Genomic DNA, 19,587 nt, shown 5'->3' on the forward strand with positions numbered 1-19,587 from the left:
ATTCTCATTGTTATTCTTAAGAGAACGCATAAAATTGTACAAGATGGCCAAATTTTATTTCTTTACAAAAACAATTGCCCAAGATATTACAGCTCAAAGCCGCCGAAAATTCACACTGGCTCTGTGCGAGTCATATTCACCCGAGAAATATTCAGCACAGGGCAGGTTGAGTAGCACGGGCGGATCCGGTCCCGGCGGCGGCTCCAAGGGACAGGCACGCAGCGTAGGTAGACGGATTACGCCGCAGACGGTGGCGCGCCTTCAGCAGCCAAAGGGTTAAAGGCACTATAGTAACATTTTTCTCCTCTGCCCCTGGATTGCTCAATACCTAAGGTAGTTCATGCATGAAAACAGCAGACTTCAAAAGTTAATGCTTTCTGCACTGTTCACATTTAGGCAAACGCAGAAGCAAAAACCCTGCCAATTTTGATTCTCTGGAAAAAACGCGTAATGAAACAAGCGCTCATGCATTAATGCAAATGAATCGCTACTGAATGCTTTTAGCATCTGTTAGTGTCCCGTTTACACTGTGGACATTCACTTGTGTTCACTCTTTTGCAAACCAAGCTTTAGATAAAATAGGTCTAGAGCTACCTCTATAAAATATTACAGTTTTTTAATTATGTAATTATTTGCTTCATTTTTTTTTTTTTTTTTTTTTTTTTTTTTTTTTTTTTTTTTTTTTTTAACTTGCCTATTTTTCAGCTGTCTTAAAATTCATAATATTAAAGGCATAGGACTACCTAAAAATACAGTGGACAGACAACAAATGGCAAACAATATCTGAACAGCGATTTGTTGTGGTAACACACAAAATTACTTCAAACTGAAGAGCCAGTATTATAGAAGGTTGAGCCATCTGAAACTGAATTGGCTGATGTTTGACTAGGAGAAAACATTTCCTGTATAATTTTCAAAAATGAATCACACATACGCAGAAAAGTGGGAGTGAGTGAGTGTACAGGTTACACCTTTCATTGTTGTTTACTCTCACATTGTTCCTGTGTCCAGCCCCCGTGATTATTGCAAATCTGTGTTGCAGGTGTGTCATGATAATCCATGACCTGACAGTACTGGCAAAGGGGTCGGAGGTCAGGGTGACTATTGGCAATCCTGTAGCCTTGCCAGAGGGCGGCTTCAGTATGGCAGCACTGCCTGCACCCACACGGCCAGCAATAACGTCTCTTGCAGAGTCCAGGATACAAGCAAATGGCAGTAAGTACATAGTCAGAAACTTGTTGCTCTGCCGTGTGATAGATCCAATCTGCTGAGAATGCATGTAGATGGTGTAACTAGCTTTCCTATGCTGTAAGGTTGTTTACTAGCTTTGATACTGCAGGTCCTTGGTATTCTAACCGCAGATAATGACATTGTCAGTGAGTTTCCATTTAAAACTTTAGGTACCCTCTCTCCTTAGCAGTAATGAAACAGCACCTGCGTTGTGTTATGTGTAGTCATCTGCTTATGTTTGAAGCTGATTTTGTTTTGGAGTCTGTAAGAGAATTTAAAGGAACTATTTATTCAGCACTACTAGTTATATATATAACGGGAACACAATGATGTATGGATAATCCGTTATAAATACCAATGACAGAGCAACACAGGTATGTTTCACAGCAATGAATTTAACTAATTGTGCAAAACCCTACCTTGACTTTTCCATGTAATTTTAAAGTCCTTTGAAAAATGGATCCTCAAAATTCGCAGTAAATATTTTATACAAAAAACTTTTGCATGTGATGCACAACAGAAGTTGCTGCTTGAACTATACTTCGCCAACTCTTGACCCGGATGTAGACCTAGTAATGGAGCAGCCTGTCAGAACAATCTACATTTTTTTTTTTGCACATACATGTCACACAGTGTCTGCAGCTCGTGGTCTAGTGGCTAGTATTGCTGCTTCTGGATCACGGGGTCCCGGGTTCGATTCCAAGCCGGGTTGGGGATTTTCTCTGCCCACGGACTGGGCATTTGTGTTGTCCTCAACATTTCATCATCCTCTTAATTTGTGACAGTGGCTTGATTGGACTGTAAAACAAAAATTGACTGTGAAAAAATTGGGACTTAGGACGGGCGCTAATGACTGCACAGTTGAGCGCCTGACAAACCAAACATCATGTCACACTGCTTCATTATTTCTTAACACACCAAAGCTATATCAGTAATTCAACCAACAAATGTGACAGTATTTATTATGATAAATCCACAACTGTTGCTACAATTTTTCATGATGAATTAATCTGATGTAGTTGTAATTGACAAATCCTTTATTTGGATAAAATCTTACACATCGGGAAGTAAATCCCATTGTCAAGCTTTTCTTTTTTTTTTTAAAAAAAAAAAAAAAAAAAAGGGGGTGAGAGAGAGAGAGAGAGAGAAAGAGAGAGAGAGAAAGAGAGAGAGAGAAAGAGAGAGAGAGAGAGAGAGAGAGACTAAGGGGGATACTATTTAAAATAAATGTTACAAGGGTCTATACAAATGTGAATGTCAGGTTATACCTTGATTTTGTAAAAGAAAATTGTACCAGTCATGTGAAACATGCGGCAAATTTATCGAGTAGCATGTGAGCTCCTGTGTGGGTGAGTCATGAAAAGATCATTTCGGTCAACTAAACAGGGTATAGGGGAAAAAAAAGTAATGAATCAACATATAACATTCATTGCCAGATTAATGTAACCTAAGAACTGCGAATGGTCAGACAAGGTGTAGGTTTAAGTAAAATGAAGACATAAATATCATAGAATGCCAATTTTTGAACGTTAAAAGTAGTTTACCGCATAAGTGCTCAGCCAACCACATGATGTGGACACCCAGCAAGACAGTCAAGAGATGCCATGTAAACTGCAGTGAGATGTCTCGGTAGATATGTACATCGTAGAGTGGCTGCTGCCAGAAATAATACAAAAGGGGCAGAGGGGAGGGACAACCTAAGAAATCACAGCTAATAACACAGGAGTACCCCCCCACGTTTCCTCTCAAACACCACCTGCTACTAAAAGTGCTAAAGCCATATTACCATATGAATGGCATTACCTAAGATAGGTGTGGTACAGAGCAACTGATACACAATATCCTTGTCCATCTCTACACAATCCCTGCTTCCAACCCCTTGCCTCATGGCTCATATCCCTGTAATAGAGATAGATGCAAGACCTGTCCCATATATCCTCCCACAGTCACCTACCTCAGTCCGGTCACAAGTATCACCTATGCTGTCAAAAGCAGGGCTACCTGTGAAACTAGTCATGTGATCTACAAACTGAGCTGCAACCTCTGTACTGTATTCTACTTGGGCATGACAACCAACAAGCTGTCTGTCTGCATGAATGGCCACCAACAAACTGTGGCCAAGAAACAACTGGACTACCATGTTGCTGAACATGCTGCTCAACATGACATTCATTTCAGTGACTGCTTCACAGTCCATGTCATCTGGATCCTTCACACAAACACGAGCTTTCTGAATTGTGGAAGTGGGAACTCACCCTGTAGTATATCCGACATTCCCAAAACCCTCCTGAACTCATTCTTCATTTGTCATTGTCCTTAACCGTCTATCCCTTTCCCAGTTACTGTTCCAGCACTACACAGCCCTGTACTGCCCCAAAGCTCCCAGTCTTCTTACTTCTCCCCCTTCCTGCTACCCCTCTCTCTCCCCCGCCCTCTAACATCCTCATTGCACCTAGCTGCCCTACTCTCCAACTCATCGCTGCACGATCCCACAAGCAGCACTTAACTGTCCCCCATCCCTACCCTGCTGTACTTTCCCCTCCCAGCTCCAGCCTCTTCCTTACCCCCATCTGATTGCCTCTCCCATCATGTGCTGCTGTTCATAGTCTGGCTGCAGCTTGCAGGGTCTGTGGGGCTATGGATGCAGACAGTACAACACAATGTATAAGGTAACCTACAGAATCATGGTTCACAAAATCACCAGTAGCAGAGAAGACAGCATGACTAGTAAATACAAGAAATAAACTGACGGTAGCTGTAGAGCTACACATAAGTTACGTAGTTGAGGAACAGCATATTACACACAAACCCATTAAAAGAAAAAGCTCTTAAAATGGGATGCAATGCCTTCCAGTTAACATGACTCATGACCTTCAACATTACGGGCCATGATGTCATATCTATAACTTATACAAAGATGACAAAATATGACAGTATACTATGGTGGGGATCACGGTAGACATAAGAAATAGTTAACTGAGCATTCAATTTGCTCATTGCTGTTTGGATGTTGCAACTTGCACTTAATAATTTCTAACTCTTCCAAAATGTTAAGCACTGAGCTTTTTGATTGTCTATGCAAGATTTCTAAGTCGTCTTTAATGTTACACAAGTTGTGCATGCTGTGTGCTAAATTCACCGCTAAAGATGACTTAGCATGACTAGTGGTACCATGTTCTCTGACCTTAGTTTGAAAACTTCTTCCTGTCTGCCCATTATATAAGGGTCGTCCACAAAGTAAGTTCAGTTTCTATTTCTATCCGCGGCAGCGCTACAATCGCAGTTCCGAGCATGTGCGGCAGTTACTCTGACTCAAGGAGAAGACATGTAAACCAATTTCAGATTGCTACTACTGGCATGTTGATTGTAGTGCTTCTTTATAATGTCAGCTGTAATTGAAAATGCTGTCACGTGTGAAATCAGACCTGTGATTTGTTTCCTAATGTAAAGAAAGTTAAACCAACGGAAATTCATTGGCAAATCTGCAGGGCTTACAGCCAAAATGCTGTGAGTGATTCAATGGTTAGAAGATGGGTTCTGACTGTTCAATGAAGAATGTGATCAAGTGCACGATGAAGAACGAAGTGGATGCCCGTCTGTGGTTACTGATGAACTGGTTCACACAACTGAAGAGAAGTTTCAGCACAACCTAAAGTTTACACTTAGTGCCCTTGCTATGGAAGTTCCCAAATCTCACAATCACTGATTCATGAAATTGTTACTGAAAAACTGAAATTTCGAAAACTTTGCTTATGTTGGGCACCCGAAATTCATAGTCAACAACACAAAAAACAATGGATGGGCAGTGCACTTCAGTTTTTGACACGCTACAATGTAGAAGGTGATGGTTTTCTTTCTCGGATAGTCACGGGTGATGAACCTTGCTTATTGTATGACACCCTTGACACGAAACGGCAATCAATGAAATGGAGGCACACTTTGTCCCCAGTGAAGGTTATGCCTAAGCAAATCTTGACACCTCGAGAAGTCATGTGCGTTTTGCTGTTCGTTTTTTTTTTTTAAGCACGGGACCAGATAATCAATGCACATGGTTACTGTGAGACCATTAAGAATTTGCGCCATGCAATACAGAACAAGTGCCGAGGATTACTGTCAAAAGCTTCTCCCCCCCCCCCCCCCCCCTCCCCTCCCCTCGCCCAACGATAACGCCCGACCTCACATGGCGAATGTGACCAAACAAATCTTATGGGAATTACACTGGGACACTTTTGATCATCCTCCGTACAGGCCAGACCTTGCTCCTAGCAACTTTCATCTCTTCTTACACCTAAAATCTGTCCTTGTTGGTCTACACGTCAACAATGATGACAAGCTGAAAGAATATGTTACCCCATGGTTGAATACACAGGCAGCAACCTTCTATGAAGAAGGCTTACAAAAACTTGTGCCATGCTATGATAAGTGACTACAAAATTTCGGAAGCTATGTAGAAAAGTAGTTTAACAGCTGTATATTTTTGTACAATAAATATTTTTTTCTATATCTGTACATGTTTGTTTTATATAACCAAACGGAACTTACTTTGTAGACATACCTTGTATCTACACTCACACTGTGGACATTTAATACTAAGTACCAGCATTATTGTACTGTTCCTCACTTACGTAGCTGCATTTATAGCCTTGTATTCTTAATTGATGTACTCTGTACTTTTGACATATTGTGCACTACAATGGATAATGTGTTACGTTACTTTGGTCTCTTACATTTTATACTATGGTTTTATTATATTTGGTTCTTGACACTTTCATTATACATTTGTACTATTTTTATATCTTGAAAATCACACAATACATTGCATGTTCTGCTTTTATTGTTTGCTCTATATCACACCTGTGTTAGTTAATGCCATTCATTCAGTAAAGTGATTTTAGCGCTATTAGTAGCAAGTGGAATTTGAGAAAAATGTGGGGTTGCGACTGTGTTGTTCACCATGATGTCTTTAGTTCTCACTCCCACCCTTGTTATTACACATGTGATAGTGGGTGCTCTGACGTACGTATGTATTGAGATGTCTCTTTGCGGTCCATGCAGCTGTTTGTGGTGGTGAGCAATTAGATCATAGGCTACTTTTCAGGTTCACAAATTGGCATTCTGTGTCATTTGTGCCTTTATTTTACTTTTAACGTTAATTAATTCTATGTAGTATCCCTCTTAATTTCTCTTGTTTTCTGTAGTACCTGAAGGATATGATGTAGTTCCCGAAATCTGGGCCGTGTGTGATTTTATCCAAATAAAATTTGTCAATTACAACTGGAGTAGGTTTATTAATAATGAAAAACTTTAGCTACAGTTGTGGATGTCCCACAAAAAATACAAATTATGACAAAAAGTACTGTCACCTATGTTGGTTGAACCTACTGATATAGGTTTGACCTGCGAAGAACAGAAAGGAATTGTCCTGACGAGCTGGTTTGTTGCATAGACTGAGGTCCAAGTTAGGTTGGAATGTGACAGCTAGGTCAAGAATTGGGGAAGTCAACAAAATACGTAGGCATATAGTTAAAGTAGTGATTTGAATTTACTTCAGTTAAAGTAACTTAGTGACTGAGGTTTCAGCAACTGCCAAACAAAAGAACATCTTCCTGAAGCACCACATGCTCACTGTGTTGCCAGTTTTCTGTGTACATGCATGAACTTGTTGAAAGGGGTTGGCAAAATGCTGACCCAACTGGGAAATCAGCTTCTTAGACTTACGGTCTGTTTAAAACAGCTTTTGGAGATAATTGTATGTGCCAGTCAAATGTTTTTGTTTGGTTCAACAGATTTAAACGTAGCTGCAAATCATTTGAAGGTGAACCACAGTCTGACCATCCTTCCACCTCAGAGATGAATGAAAATGTTGTGAAAGTTAGTGACTTAGTGCGCTCTGATCATAGACTTACAATTAGGGGGATGGCTGATGGACTTGATTGAAATTTCTATGCAGTTCAGTCAGTTTTAACTGAAGATCTGAACATGCGTCAAATCTCCACAAAATTCATTCAAAAGTGTTGTCAAGTGACCAGAGACAGTACCAACTCGAAGTTAGTCAAGAACTGATTAATCGGACTAAAAATGACCCAGATTTGTTAAATAAGGTAATTATAGATGATGAATCATGGGAATATGGATATTATCCTGAAACCAAAGTGCAGTCCTCACAGTTGAAAACACTAGGTACACCACAACCAAAAAAAGCATGGAAAAGTCGGTCGCAGGTGGAGACAATATTGGTAATTTTTTTCGATTCTACCGGTATTGTGCATCATGAATTTACCCCTGGAGGACAGATAATTATCCAGAAATACTACAAATGTGTCCTCGATTGTTTGTGTGAAAAGGTGCGGAAGAAAAGGCTTGCATTGTGGGAAGACAGGAGTTGGGTGCTACACCATGACAATGCTCCGGCTCATTGTGCTTTCTCCATTTTTGAATTTTTGAACAAATTCAAAATTTGTGTGCTTCCACAACCGCCATATTCCCCTGATTTGGCCCTTGCGGGTTTCTACCTGTTTGCTGAACTGAAATTTTCACTGAAAGGGAAGCAGTTTGACGTGATTGAATACATCCAGGCAAATACGGAGAGCGTCCTAACACACTTCAGGAAAAAAACATTTCCAGGAATGTTTCTAAAAGTGGAAAAACCGTTGGAATCGGTGTGTTCAGTCAGAAGGGGACTATTTTGAAGGAGATACACCACAGTAGCATGTAAGTACCACGATTGTACAATTACAAGCCCATTCTTGAAACAAAGCACACCTTATATGAAGTTCAAAACTATATTGTTTATGCTGTGATGACTTCATTAGTCGCCCCGTACATTTTCCGTATCATCTTTCATTCAGAACATCCTATTACTCTTAAGTGTTGTCATTGTCGAGGTATCTGAGCCGTATGTTAATACTGGACTTGTTAAAGTCTTATACAATTGACACTACGTTCTCCTGGACACATTCCCGGGCCTACCATGTGTGGCCACTCCATGATAGCGTTTATTAGCTGGATGGATGTGCTACTTTATTTCCAAACTAATATAATTCTATGATGCTACCAGTGTTCCCAGACAGACAAATTCAATAATAATTTCAGTTTGCAATTCTAACATTGTATTTAGTCCTGCCTGTCTTATTCGCATGTATTTGGTTTTATTGATGTTAACTTCCAACTCCCATTTGTACTGCTGCTACCACCGGTGCTCTGTATGTATCTGTAGTAGATGAGTCTGTTCTTGCAATAATATCCAAATCACCTGGATATACCAGAAGCTGCACCTTTCTATTATATATTGTGCCTGTTGTGTTGATTTGATCTGACCTTATTACCTTCTCTAGTGTCATGTTAGAGGATACATGAGAGTGCATGCATGTAAGGAACTGATCACATCTTTCTTTCCAAAAGAGGTTTCACATCGTGCCTCAGTACCAAACACAGAAGAAACTATTGCCACTGTTTCCTGCACCTCCATGTATGTTCCGCTTGCCTCAAGTGTACAGTTAGTTTCAAAACTGTGTGTTAAAATTCCTTGTATCCGTACTTTGCTAATTAATGGTCAGACTAATGAGGTGTAATAAATGCTGTGGTATGCCCAGGTCTTTTGTAGCTTCAATAAGACCATTTCTTTGTTGGTGTCATATGCTGCTTTAAAATAATGTGTTTCTATATTATATGTTTTTCCCACTATCTGCCTCAGTGTGGATATTTTGTCAATAGTTGATTTGCCAGATCTAAAGCCTACCTGATCACCCCCAGTTGCTTTTTCTGCAGAAGGTTTTACATGGGTACAAAGCAGGGAGGAGATATTTTATGTACAATGTTCAATAATGTAATTCCCCCCTAATTTGTACATTCCAGGATGTTCCCTTCCTTATATATAGCAAATATCACACCATTATTCCAATCATCTGGGATGACTTTTTGTGTTCGTATATTTGAGATCAGGGATCTAACTAGATCATCTCCATCACATGTAATAAGCTCAGCTGAATGGTTATCATTACCAGGTGACTTATGGTTGGCTCGTTTCTTTATTGCTAGCCAAATCTCTTGCATTGAGGACCTTCCATTTTCCTCTTCTTCCACGTAATGGTTTTCAGTTAGTTGCCATGCTTCAGCATTCTGAGTGTAATGATTCCTTAAAGTACTCTGCCTAATGATGTTACTCTCTTTTCTGTGATGCTATTAGTTCACCATTTTTCTCTCTACACTGTATTGTATTTTGTTGAAGTTCCTTTCTAAGGTTATTCACCTTTCTGTAGAATTATCCACTTTCATTAGTGTATTCAGTGTTCTGCAAGTGTCTTTCGAGAAACCTCCTCTTCTCTGCTTTCAGAATCTGCTTTTCTGCATGCCTTTCTTCTTAATAGCCATCCACAAGCATTCTTGTTCTTCTGGCCTGCATCTTTTTGTATGCTTCATTCTTTGTTCTTGTTACCACTTCACACACATCATACTATTCATTGCTCCTGGTCTGTTATTTCAAGCCAGTCACTTCCCCTGCAACAGCCTGTATTTTTTTCTTTCACGAGTTAGTTTTGACAATACCTATCATTGTTATTTGGACATATTAGTGGTTGCTTCTTGTGGACTCCATCCCTCTCTGGTAGCACCATTGGATTTACTCTCAAGACTTAGAACACTGATAGTAAGATAGATAAATAACGCTCCTTAGACAGCATCTGATGATGACACTGAGGTGAGAATATTTGCAGGTTGTATTACAAACTTCATTGTCACAGTCAGCTGGTTTTAATCTAAGAATGTGGCATTAATGAGAGATTAAACTCATTGGATATTTTCACGTATGATCAGTACTACCATAGACTTGATGGGAAAACTGTGGGCTCTAGTAAGGCTAAAAAACATGTTAAACTTTGTAATTTGATATTCAACCAATTGAACAGCAGTGAAACTAAAATACAGTAGTTAACTAGATTAAAAATGCATTAGTATGGTGAATATATTCAGTAAATTGGAATTACTTTCAAACTCATTCAGAAAGTGAGGAAAACATAAAATATGTAATATTGGTAACTAAAATAATCTATATTTTGAGATTTGCCGTGTTTCAGAACTTTTTGTCAGAGACAGTGGAATTTTATTGCATTGAATTGTAGATTTTTCATTAAAATTTAACTGAAATTTAATAGGTGGTGGTAACATTCCGATCTCTCTTTTTCTGCTGAATGTTAGAAATTCACAAATAATTCCTGGTGTGAAGTCATGTTGTTGTTGTTCTCACTAGTGAATGATATGACTGTTTCCATAATTACAAACCCAACCTCTAAACTGCAATAGCAACTGTAAAAAAATATCAAACCAATGCCAAGAAAGTTTGAAGCAAAACATAAATAAATAAAATCTGATACATCAAACTTCATTGTCATTGTGAAATTAGGTGTGTTGCAGTGTTAAATCACAAGCTAAATTCTTTGACAAGAAATGTTTCTCTTTCAAAGGTGCAGGATCCACCCACACACAGCCGTTGCTATCTCAGATGGGAAATAACACTACTGAACTTTCACCTCCAGCTGACGAGCACATATTCCCACTCACTACTTCCAGCTGGTACCAGAACGAGTGAGTACATCAATGTCTGCATTGCACTTGATTGATGATGCCATTTATTTTTACCAATTTATTCATTTATTGCTGGACTAATATTAGGTGCACTTGCCCATCACCGGCTTTGCATTACAGAAGTCAAAAGAACATTTAAAATAAATTTATCTGTAGTTTGTAGTGTTTCATATTGTTTATGTGACTGCTGCTTTTTTGTGTAATATAACTTGCTTCATGTATACTGATTTCTTAGCACATGTGCATAGACCGAGTAATATTGTGCATTATTATCGATCATCTATGGATAAGAGTGATGCCAAACTGTTTGTTTTGCATAATTTGCTGTGTTGTATAAGCTTAATTGTGGACATGGCTTCAAAACCTGTGGAAGCTTGTTCATTTAGAATTTCTGGAAGTCTGTAGGAGTGGAGATCTCCAGCTTTGTGATGTATAAAATGAAACAAGTATAATAACCGTTGGAAGAAAACCAGTAGTACTATCAGTTGTTGTTGAAATATAGGGAAATACATCTGGAAACATTTAAGCTATAATTAGAAAAGAAGTTGAATTGATTGGAGACTATTTAAGAAAAGTGCAACGAAAAGCAGAGCTAGAGCTTACGAGCTACTGGAGACAGTGCTTTGGTACTTGTGATGTCATGAAACTTTTCAAGAGCAAGAAATCTTAATTCAAATATAAACACAATTTCATCAGTAAATGTGTGTATACGTCTTTCGCAATGTCCCAAGCTTTTTACGATAAGTGTGGACTTTTCCACCACAGTTAGGCTTGCTCTGCTTATCCTTCAGCATTTCAGTAAATTTTCATGTCTGTCTTCCTCTCTTCTTTTACCATTCCATCCATCTATGCTTCCTCTTTTCCTTCCCACAAGCACACAGCCAACCCAAGGGTTGAATAACAAGTGATGTTCATAACCACCATGTTTGCATCCCCACAATATTACTGACTGGGGTGCTATTGTATCTTTGATTCTATATGTATTGAATATTTACATCCTGACCACAAGTACACCAGATTTGTTTGTAGGTAATGCCTTTAAAGAATAAGTAATTGTGGGTGAGGATATAGTTGCTCATGGCTACTAGGAAGGAAGTTGTTGGTTTGGAATACATCAGGCATTGGGAAAGGTTGTGTTCAGGAGCAGTAAGGCCATGGGCATTAGGAATGTTAGTGTACTGGGAGGTGGCATCAATAGTGACTAGCAGGGCAACGTATGGTAGAGAGACAGGAACTGTGGAGAGTCAGTGGAGGAAATGGTTGGTATCTTTTATACGGGAGGGTAGGCTCCGGGTATTAGGTTGAAGGTGTTGGTCTACGAGAGCAGAGATTCTCTCAGTGGGGGCACAGTAACCGGCCACAATGGGGCGTCCTGGGTGGTCAGGTTTATGGACTTTGGGAAGCATGTTGAAGGTAGGAGTGCGGGGAGTGGTAGGGGTGAGTAGAGATGGACTCCTGAGAGAGGTTCCAGGATGGGAGCTAGGGATTTGATTAGTTACTGGAATGGAGTCACTGTAGGTGGAAGTATCTGACAGCTAGCGGAGCCCTTCGGCCAGGCAGTCCTTGCAGTTCAAAACAGCAGTGGTGGGGCCTTTGTCCACAGGTAGGATTATAAGGTTCTTTCTGCGGATGTAAGGTTAGTTTGCATGTTGAGGGATTTGGGGAATGATGGTGAGGTGATATTAGAGGTTAAGAAATTCTGGAAAGTTAACATGAGGTGGTTTGGGGCCAGTGGGGGTGGATCACTGCTGGATGGAGGAGTGAACTGACCAGTGGCAGATTGTACCTTGCAGTTTTGCACTGGCAGTGTGGGTATACACCCACGTTTCTTCAATTCTTGAAAGAATCACTGTGACATCAAATTAGTTGTAGCACCTGTGTCAAACGCAATGGGTACATAAAGGTCAAATATTTTGGCTTTAATAGTAGCTTGGATCTTATCTTCTGTCAAGTTTTCCTGTGTACCCTCATTTGATACAGATCATCTTCACATCACTACCTTGATTGTATCTCATAAAGCAAGTGTCGATTGAGCTCACATCCCCATTCTCCTCCAAGGTCACAGAACAGGGGCCTGCTGTAACCGGTTCAAGTTTTCCTGCATCGCCGTAGCATCGGTCTCTGGGTTAGGTGTAACGTCTCCTATATGGACTGTTGGTTATCCTGTGAGGCTGTCAACTGAAATTCTCTCTGCCTTTGCATATGTGCGTTACTTTGCTGGGCGAATTCCACTGTCTGTGGATTATTCGGTTGTCTGGTATTGTTTTGTGTTTGCCAAGTGATCGGCTGATTATTGCCAGTAGCTTGTCTCTACATATTGTACAGGCTGGCCATATGCTACTTGCCCGTTGTAGTTGTTTTTGTTAAATTTTTGCCCAATTTTTTAATATCCACCCTTGAATTGACGGCTTTTGCTATTGCCATTGTCGTTACCATTACTGTAGGTCTGTGTGGGGCAAGGTTGCCATCCATGTTGTACTACGGATCTGTTGTTAACCTGTTGGTCCGTAAATCTCTATGGCACTATCTGCGTATTAACAGACTTGGGTTGTACTGGTCTCTCTTCATATATCAAATCTATTGAATCCAGTACAGATAGAAAGTATTCGGTGTCGTGTTCCTGAATGGTAATGAGTTTTTCCCTAATGTGGGCAGGAAGCTAGCTCTCCCGTCTACTTGAGATACCATGTTTATCCAGTACCTGGTTTTATTCGAATAGTTTTCAAAATAGCTCCTTAAACTTCCACACATGCTATTGAACGGAGCTGGGTTGAATACTTCACATCTGAGCATATTTTGTACGGACTCGGACCAATACCTGTCAGTGACAGGCGTGTTTATGTTTGCTTGGGGCGCAGTGTATGGCAACTGCCCTTGCTCAACAGTTACAGCTGCCGGCAAGTGTTGTTGCATTTTGCAACCTTTGCTATTTTTCTTTGACGAGTTAGCCACATATTGTGGATAACCAGTGAAAGGATCAAGCTTCTCTAAAAGCGTGGGTTTGTTTTCTGTCAGATGTTGTTTTGGAATGTCAGTAGTTTTAGCAATACTGACTCGTAACCTTTCCTCTGCTTCCTTTAAACCTGAATCTATTTTAGCTAAAAATTGACTTTTTCTCCTTTAGAACCTCTTCTACTGTATCACATAAATTTTGTACACTATCTTTACGGCAAGGGTGCTGCCCTTATCCAGCTTCCCGGCTTCAGCTTTTTAAGTTATTTCCTTTGCATCTGCACATATCTTATCTCTGTTCTGTGGCAAATTTTGACTCTTAACTTGACCAATCACTCGTAGACTTAACTTCTGTATTTCTGTAGGTAAGTTTTTGCATACGTCTTGCAGCTCACTGACTGCATTTGTCACATTTTTTACCGATGCATCCACTTGGGATTGTGTCTCCTGAATTTGGGAATATGCTTCACTGAGGTTTTGTAACTGAACTTCTAATTGTTCCTGTTTATTGTCTACAGATGACACTCCTTCCCTTAACGTATTTATATTGCAGGATATGTCAGTAATTATTTCATTTTAGTTGTTTACCTAGCTTGGTCAACTTGCCACATAGTTTGTCAGATAGTTCAGTGCATATAGTTTTGCTCATCTCACTGAACTGTTGACGAATACTATTCTTGAAATCGTTGAATGCCTGCTTTTGCTGTGTCAACTGTTGTCCTATACCCTTAAGTTGTTGTTACATTTTCCTGAAATTCCTGTTTTGTAAACTGTTGTGTTATTTGTTGCATGAGTTGTATCAAATTGTCTCTCACTAGTTTTTACATTGTTTGTATGAACTTTTTCCTGTTCCTACATTTGCAATGTCATGAGCAAGTAGTCAAAGGAATTTTCGCTGTTGCGCCCTTCTGTTTCACTATTTGAAAAAAATGTTTCCCGGTGAGAACTGAGAAATTGTCTCATGGAACGCCATAAAAGTGACATCATGATTAGTTATATTGCCAGTCTCGTAATTTTTTGATAGTAGGACGCCAGCTTCGTTGTTTTGGTTGCCATCGGCCAGTTCACGAGCTGGTGCGTTACCCTCATCTGTTGCCGAGTTTGGATTTCCATCTTGGCCTACTGCATTTTGTAATGAATTTTCAACAATGGTCATTCCCTTTGACTCCATTGTAAATAGTTTTTTAACAAAATTATGAATACTCTTTTTTTTTTTTTTTTTTTTTCAGAAATAAAATTTTGTCTTTACCAGATTTAGCTGCATATTCACTAATGAACCTGATTGTTATCTGACAGTCTTATAGAATTTGAATGACTTATCTTCCGCTTTAGAAATGGCTTTGTACAAACTTTCGCCTTTCCCGTGGAAGTGCACTTTCCTTAAAGGATATTAATTGGAAGGAAAAGAGATCATCTACTGCCAGAGAGACAGTGCCAAGAGCGGTAATATAATTATGCAGTATAGCAGCTTCCTATCTTTATCACTGAAATCGGCACCCCTGGCTCGTCTCATTTATAGGCAGAATTTAATTTTAATTTTCTCCCTTAATGTTTTTGTCATTCTCAATCTTGTGGACATGTAACAAATGCAATGACAGTTTCATTAGTTTCTTGTAAAAATAGTATAAATCATTTATCTCAACAATTTTTCTCAACGATTGAAAGGTCTGTTCATGTTTCGCGTGGCGCCATGCTTTAGATGATCACCATTGAATAGGTATATATGTGGGGCAAATGGAAATGATTAATAATTGCTTGAATAATAGGAGAAATTGGTTGGAAAGAATAATTGAAAGAAACTGGAAGGTGATTCATGAATATATATGCTAGTTCTGGGTGACTTTAACTGATACCAATATCAACAGACCTTCAGTATCAATACATTCAAAGTCAATATTCACATTAATTCCATTGTGCTTAGTCTTGGTTATAACAATGCCGATGCAGGATCGCTGCTCGCGCAAATTCCTCTTGTCTGCTCCAAACCTCCTGATGCAGGATCCCAGTGGCAGGTGAAATGATGAGCACACAGGTTGCACATCTCACATACGCAAATTAATTTTACCTTTCTAATAAGTTTTTATAACACTTTTAATGTATGGTTGAGACGGAATTTTTTAACAATGCTGGTACGATGGATCCGAGCATACATCTGCACACTACCTCTTACAGAAACAAACAGGTGAATATACAGAAATTAATCAGTTGAAGTGTGTTTCTTTTGTTCATGAAGATGTATCAAAACATTATCCTTGCCGCAAAACAACTCGTTAATTTACCTTTGGTGTTGTGTATATCCCATTCAGTTTACATATAGCTTACATGTATGAAAAGAAAAGAATGAAAAAATACGATTCAACACACATGCCTATTATCTCCTAGCCTCCTCTGCAACATCAGGAGGTAGTTTAAAAACGGCTTGTTCAACAGAACTAATAAAATCATTCACTGTCAAATGGTCGGGCGTCTGTGCAAAATTTAAACCTTTCCTTTGCACAGATAAAGCCCCATTGTCAGAAGCTTCCTTTCTCTGTGAGTTTTATCACAGCCTGTAGATATATACTATTAGACTTTGAGCCACGGAATATTCAAACTTCTCCAAATTCTGGGCAGGTACAGAATAAAATTCCCAGTCAGACTGCGACCATGAAGCACCTGTAGTCAGTCCCAAGAAAAAGCCAAAATTTTTGACGTAGTCATTACATGAAGCCAATACGATTCCTCGGAAACAGAATCCAAATGTCGATGAGTGTAATGGATCCTTCCATGAACATGAGGTGGGCCAGCATATTTATTGATCAGATTGCTAGCAGTGGAATTAATATGACGCACAACTTTGGCAAGTGTTGGAACAATATTTTGATCACAACACCTCTACAAAAATGACAATGCACATTGCACTCACCAACAGTTGACTTTTGTTTCCAAAGAATTGTTTTGGCATATTTTAAGGATTGCTTCAAAAATTTTGGTCACTGTCTGTTTGGGAATTTCATTGTGTATCTGCCGGCATTTGGTAAAGTTTGAAAACTGCTCAAGCTGGAAGTTTTAATCTCCCCCCTGCTTTCCTTCCATCTATTGTCCACATCAAACAGTCCCCACTCCAAGTAATTAATAAGCAAAGTCTTTTATGAAAATTGAGAGGAGCGAAGATTACAATAAACTTTAGAGTTTACTTAGCTTGTCATGCTGAGATGGCTCCAGTTGTTCTTGTCTAGGGGTCTGATTCTTGAAGCTGAAAATCTAACGTTAGGTCCTCACAGTAGGTTTGAACTAAATGAATTGGAAGATTGTTGTTGCAGAATTTTTTACATCAATATATTTTACACTGATTATCTCACATTTTAGTATACCGTACACCATTCTGAGTTTTCATGTTAACAAAGCTGAAGCTACATTGTTCGCACGTATTATACAAAACTACGTCTGATCACATCAGAGGCAAGCTTATGACTTTCACACTCTGTGGAAATAACAATATTCCAAAGGGTTTATAATTTTTCTTAACAAATGAATTCCTACTAGTTTTTGTTACATTATTAATTTCGATTACTATTTCATAAATGAATCCAGAAATAAACTTAGTAAACAGTATAGGATTGCGTAATTAATAATACGCATTTTAAGTGTGCAAATAATTCATAATTTCAGATCTTTCTTAAAAAAATTAACTGTTCATTCAGAACTAGTAGTTATCGATTGTAACATCAAAACTAAAATATTTTATGAAGTCATTATTTTCTGAAATATAATATACTGTGTGTAAAATTATTTGAAAGTTTTCATAAAAGCAACTGAGATAATATTGATCTGTCTAAAATTCGAAAAATGATACTGGTATCGATAACTACTGTTGGGGAAAAGTAATGCTAGAGGAGGATGTCTCGTTACAAAGTCTAATATTATATCTCAATGTATTGTGATAAAGCTCATGGAGAAATTTAGTTTTTGATGACGCACCTTTACCCGTGCAAGGAAAAGATTGAAATTTTGCACTGACGCCCAAACCTTGGCCAGTGGTTGTTTTATTAGTTCTGATCAACAAGCTGTTCGTAGAGTACCTCCTGATGTTGCAGAGGAGTCCAGGAAGGAGGCATGTTGTGTGTCGAATGGTCGCATCCCCTTGAGAATATCATCACAGCAGTTGAGAGGACTGCTTTATGTTAACTTAGTTTATCCGGATATTGTTATTTTACCTGCAGGCAAGGGCAATGCTACTGTTGTTTTGGACAAGTGGGAGTACATTCAAAAGATGCAGTGTTTACTGTGTGAGTCAGAGTATCGCAGTATTGGTGCTGATCAGACAAAAAGAGACCAGTAAACCTCCTGAAGAAAAGTTTCTTATCACAGACCATCAGGAGTCTCAATTTGTATTGTGCTGTACACCATGGCCTTCCGAAGGTTCATAAGGAAGGAGTTCCTCTTTGTCCGGTTGTGAGTAACATTGGCAGGCTGACATACAATGTACCTTGCCAGTATGTTAGGCCCTATAGTAGGTCGCTGCAAGCATCACATCAAGAACTCAGTGGACTGCTTGCATTTGTTAGAGAGAAGGTGTGTGAATGAACTGATATTCTAATAAGTTTTGATGTGCTATCTCTTTTCGCTTGGGGTTCTCTGCCTGATTCGGTACATTTGATTAAGTTTGGTTTGGTTGTTGAGTTAATGAACCTATTTTGACATGTGTTGATTTCAACGTACTTTTTATTCAATGACCAATACTATGAGCAGATGGATGGAGTTGCGATGGGAAGCCTGTTGTCATTTATTATTGCCAGTTCGTTTATGGAAAATTTTAAGGAACATGCCTTGAAGTCAGCACCTTTGAAACCTGAGTGTTTTTACAGGTATGTAGATGATACCTGAATTTAATTCACCCAACTATTTGCTTCATGATGGAGGTGGAATATGATAGCAGTCTTCTCTTGCAAGATGTTTTAGATAGGAGGAAGGTTGATGGTATGCTGGGACATGGCATTTATAGGAAGCCCACTCACACAAACTTCTATCTGAAGGCTGGTAGTTGTCAGCGTACGGCTCAATGTGAAGAGGAGCTTCTTATCTTGGTTCATGGGGCCCATGCCACCGGGTACCCTGAGTTAGCCCATCTTCAAGTCACCTTTTGTCAGAATGGCTACAGTGGGAGACAGAGCAGATGTGTGTTGCAGTATTGACTAGCTGTGCAGTGGGTGAGTGATAGTAATACTGAGATGGCAAAAAGTCTATGGCCTTTTTGCCGTATAGAGGGAGCATTTCAAACAGGGTTGGTCGTATGTTATTGAAACGTGAGGTGAAATGTGTTCTGTGGTCACCATCTAAGATCAGGGTCCTTTTTGGTCCCATAAAGTACAATCTTGGATTGTGTAGGGCAAGTGTCTCCCATATCCCTTGCAGGTATGGCATGTCATGTATTGGTCAGACCATAGGGACTCTGTAGGATAAGTGTACTGAGTATAAGCATCACACATGCTTGTACAACAGCTGAGCAAATCTGCTCGTGTTCACTGGATAGTGTTACTAAGGAAGCTGTTGAAATCATATTAGCAAGTAACCTTATAAATACAGATGGTGGTCTTTGTTTAAATTCTGAGTGGATTCATGTTCTCTCCCTTGTCAAGAAACAGAGGGATAGAATTAATGCTACCTCACCCGTCGATTATTAATTTCAGTGTCTATAACTTCCGGCTCAGTCGACTTTGGTTTGTGATGGCGCTAGTGTTTACAGTGTGTGTTTTATCTTTGCAGTGGTTTTAAATCACCTTGCCAGCATTTTCTTGCTGCAGTTTTGTCTTGAAAATGTCAGGTTGTGCTCCTGTCAAAATATAG

At 39.3% G+C, this 19,587-nt stretch overlaps 1 protein-coding gene across 1 annotated transcript in view; it reads left to right on the top strand.

Moving 5' to 3' along the window:
- The first annotated feature begins 815 nt into the window (after positions 1 to 815).
- Positions 816 to 19,587, top strand: part of LOC124551219 — a 77,486-nt gene continuing 58,714 nt past the window's right edge. Inside the window, exons 1-3 of the mRNA XM_047126208.1 lie at positions 816 to 952; positions 1,043 to 1,215; positions 10,689 to 10,809. Coding sequence (XP_046982164.1) covers positions 1,050 to 1,215; positions 10,689 to 10,809 — 287 coding nt within the window. The 5' untranslated portion in view covers positions 816 to 952; positions 1,043 to 1,049. The remainder of the gene's footprint in view (positions 953 to 1,042; positions 1,216 to 10,688; positions 10,810 to 19,587) is intronic.

The sequence above is a fragment of the Schistocerca americana genome, chromosome 9, assembly GCF_021461395.2.
Source record: "Schistocerca americana isolate TAMUIC-IGC-003095 chromosome 9, iqSchAmer2.1, whole genome shotgun sequence".
Classification (NCBI taxonomy): Eukaryota; Metazoa; Arthropoda; class Insecta; order Orthoptera; family Acrididae; genus Schistocerca; species Schistocerca americana.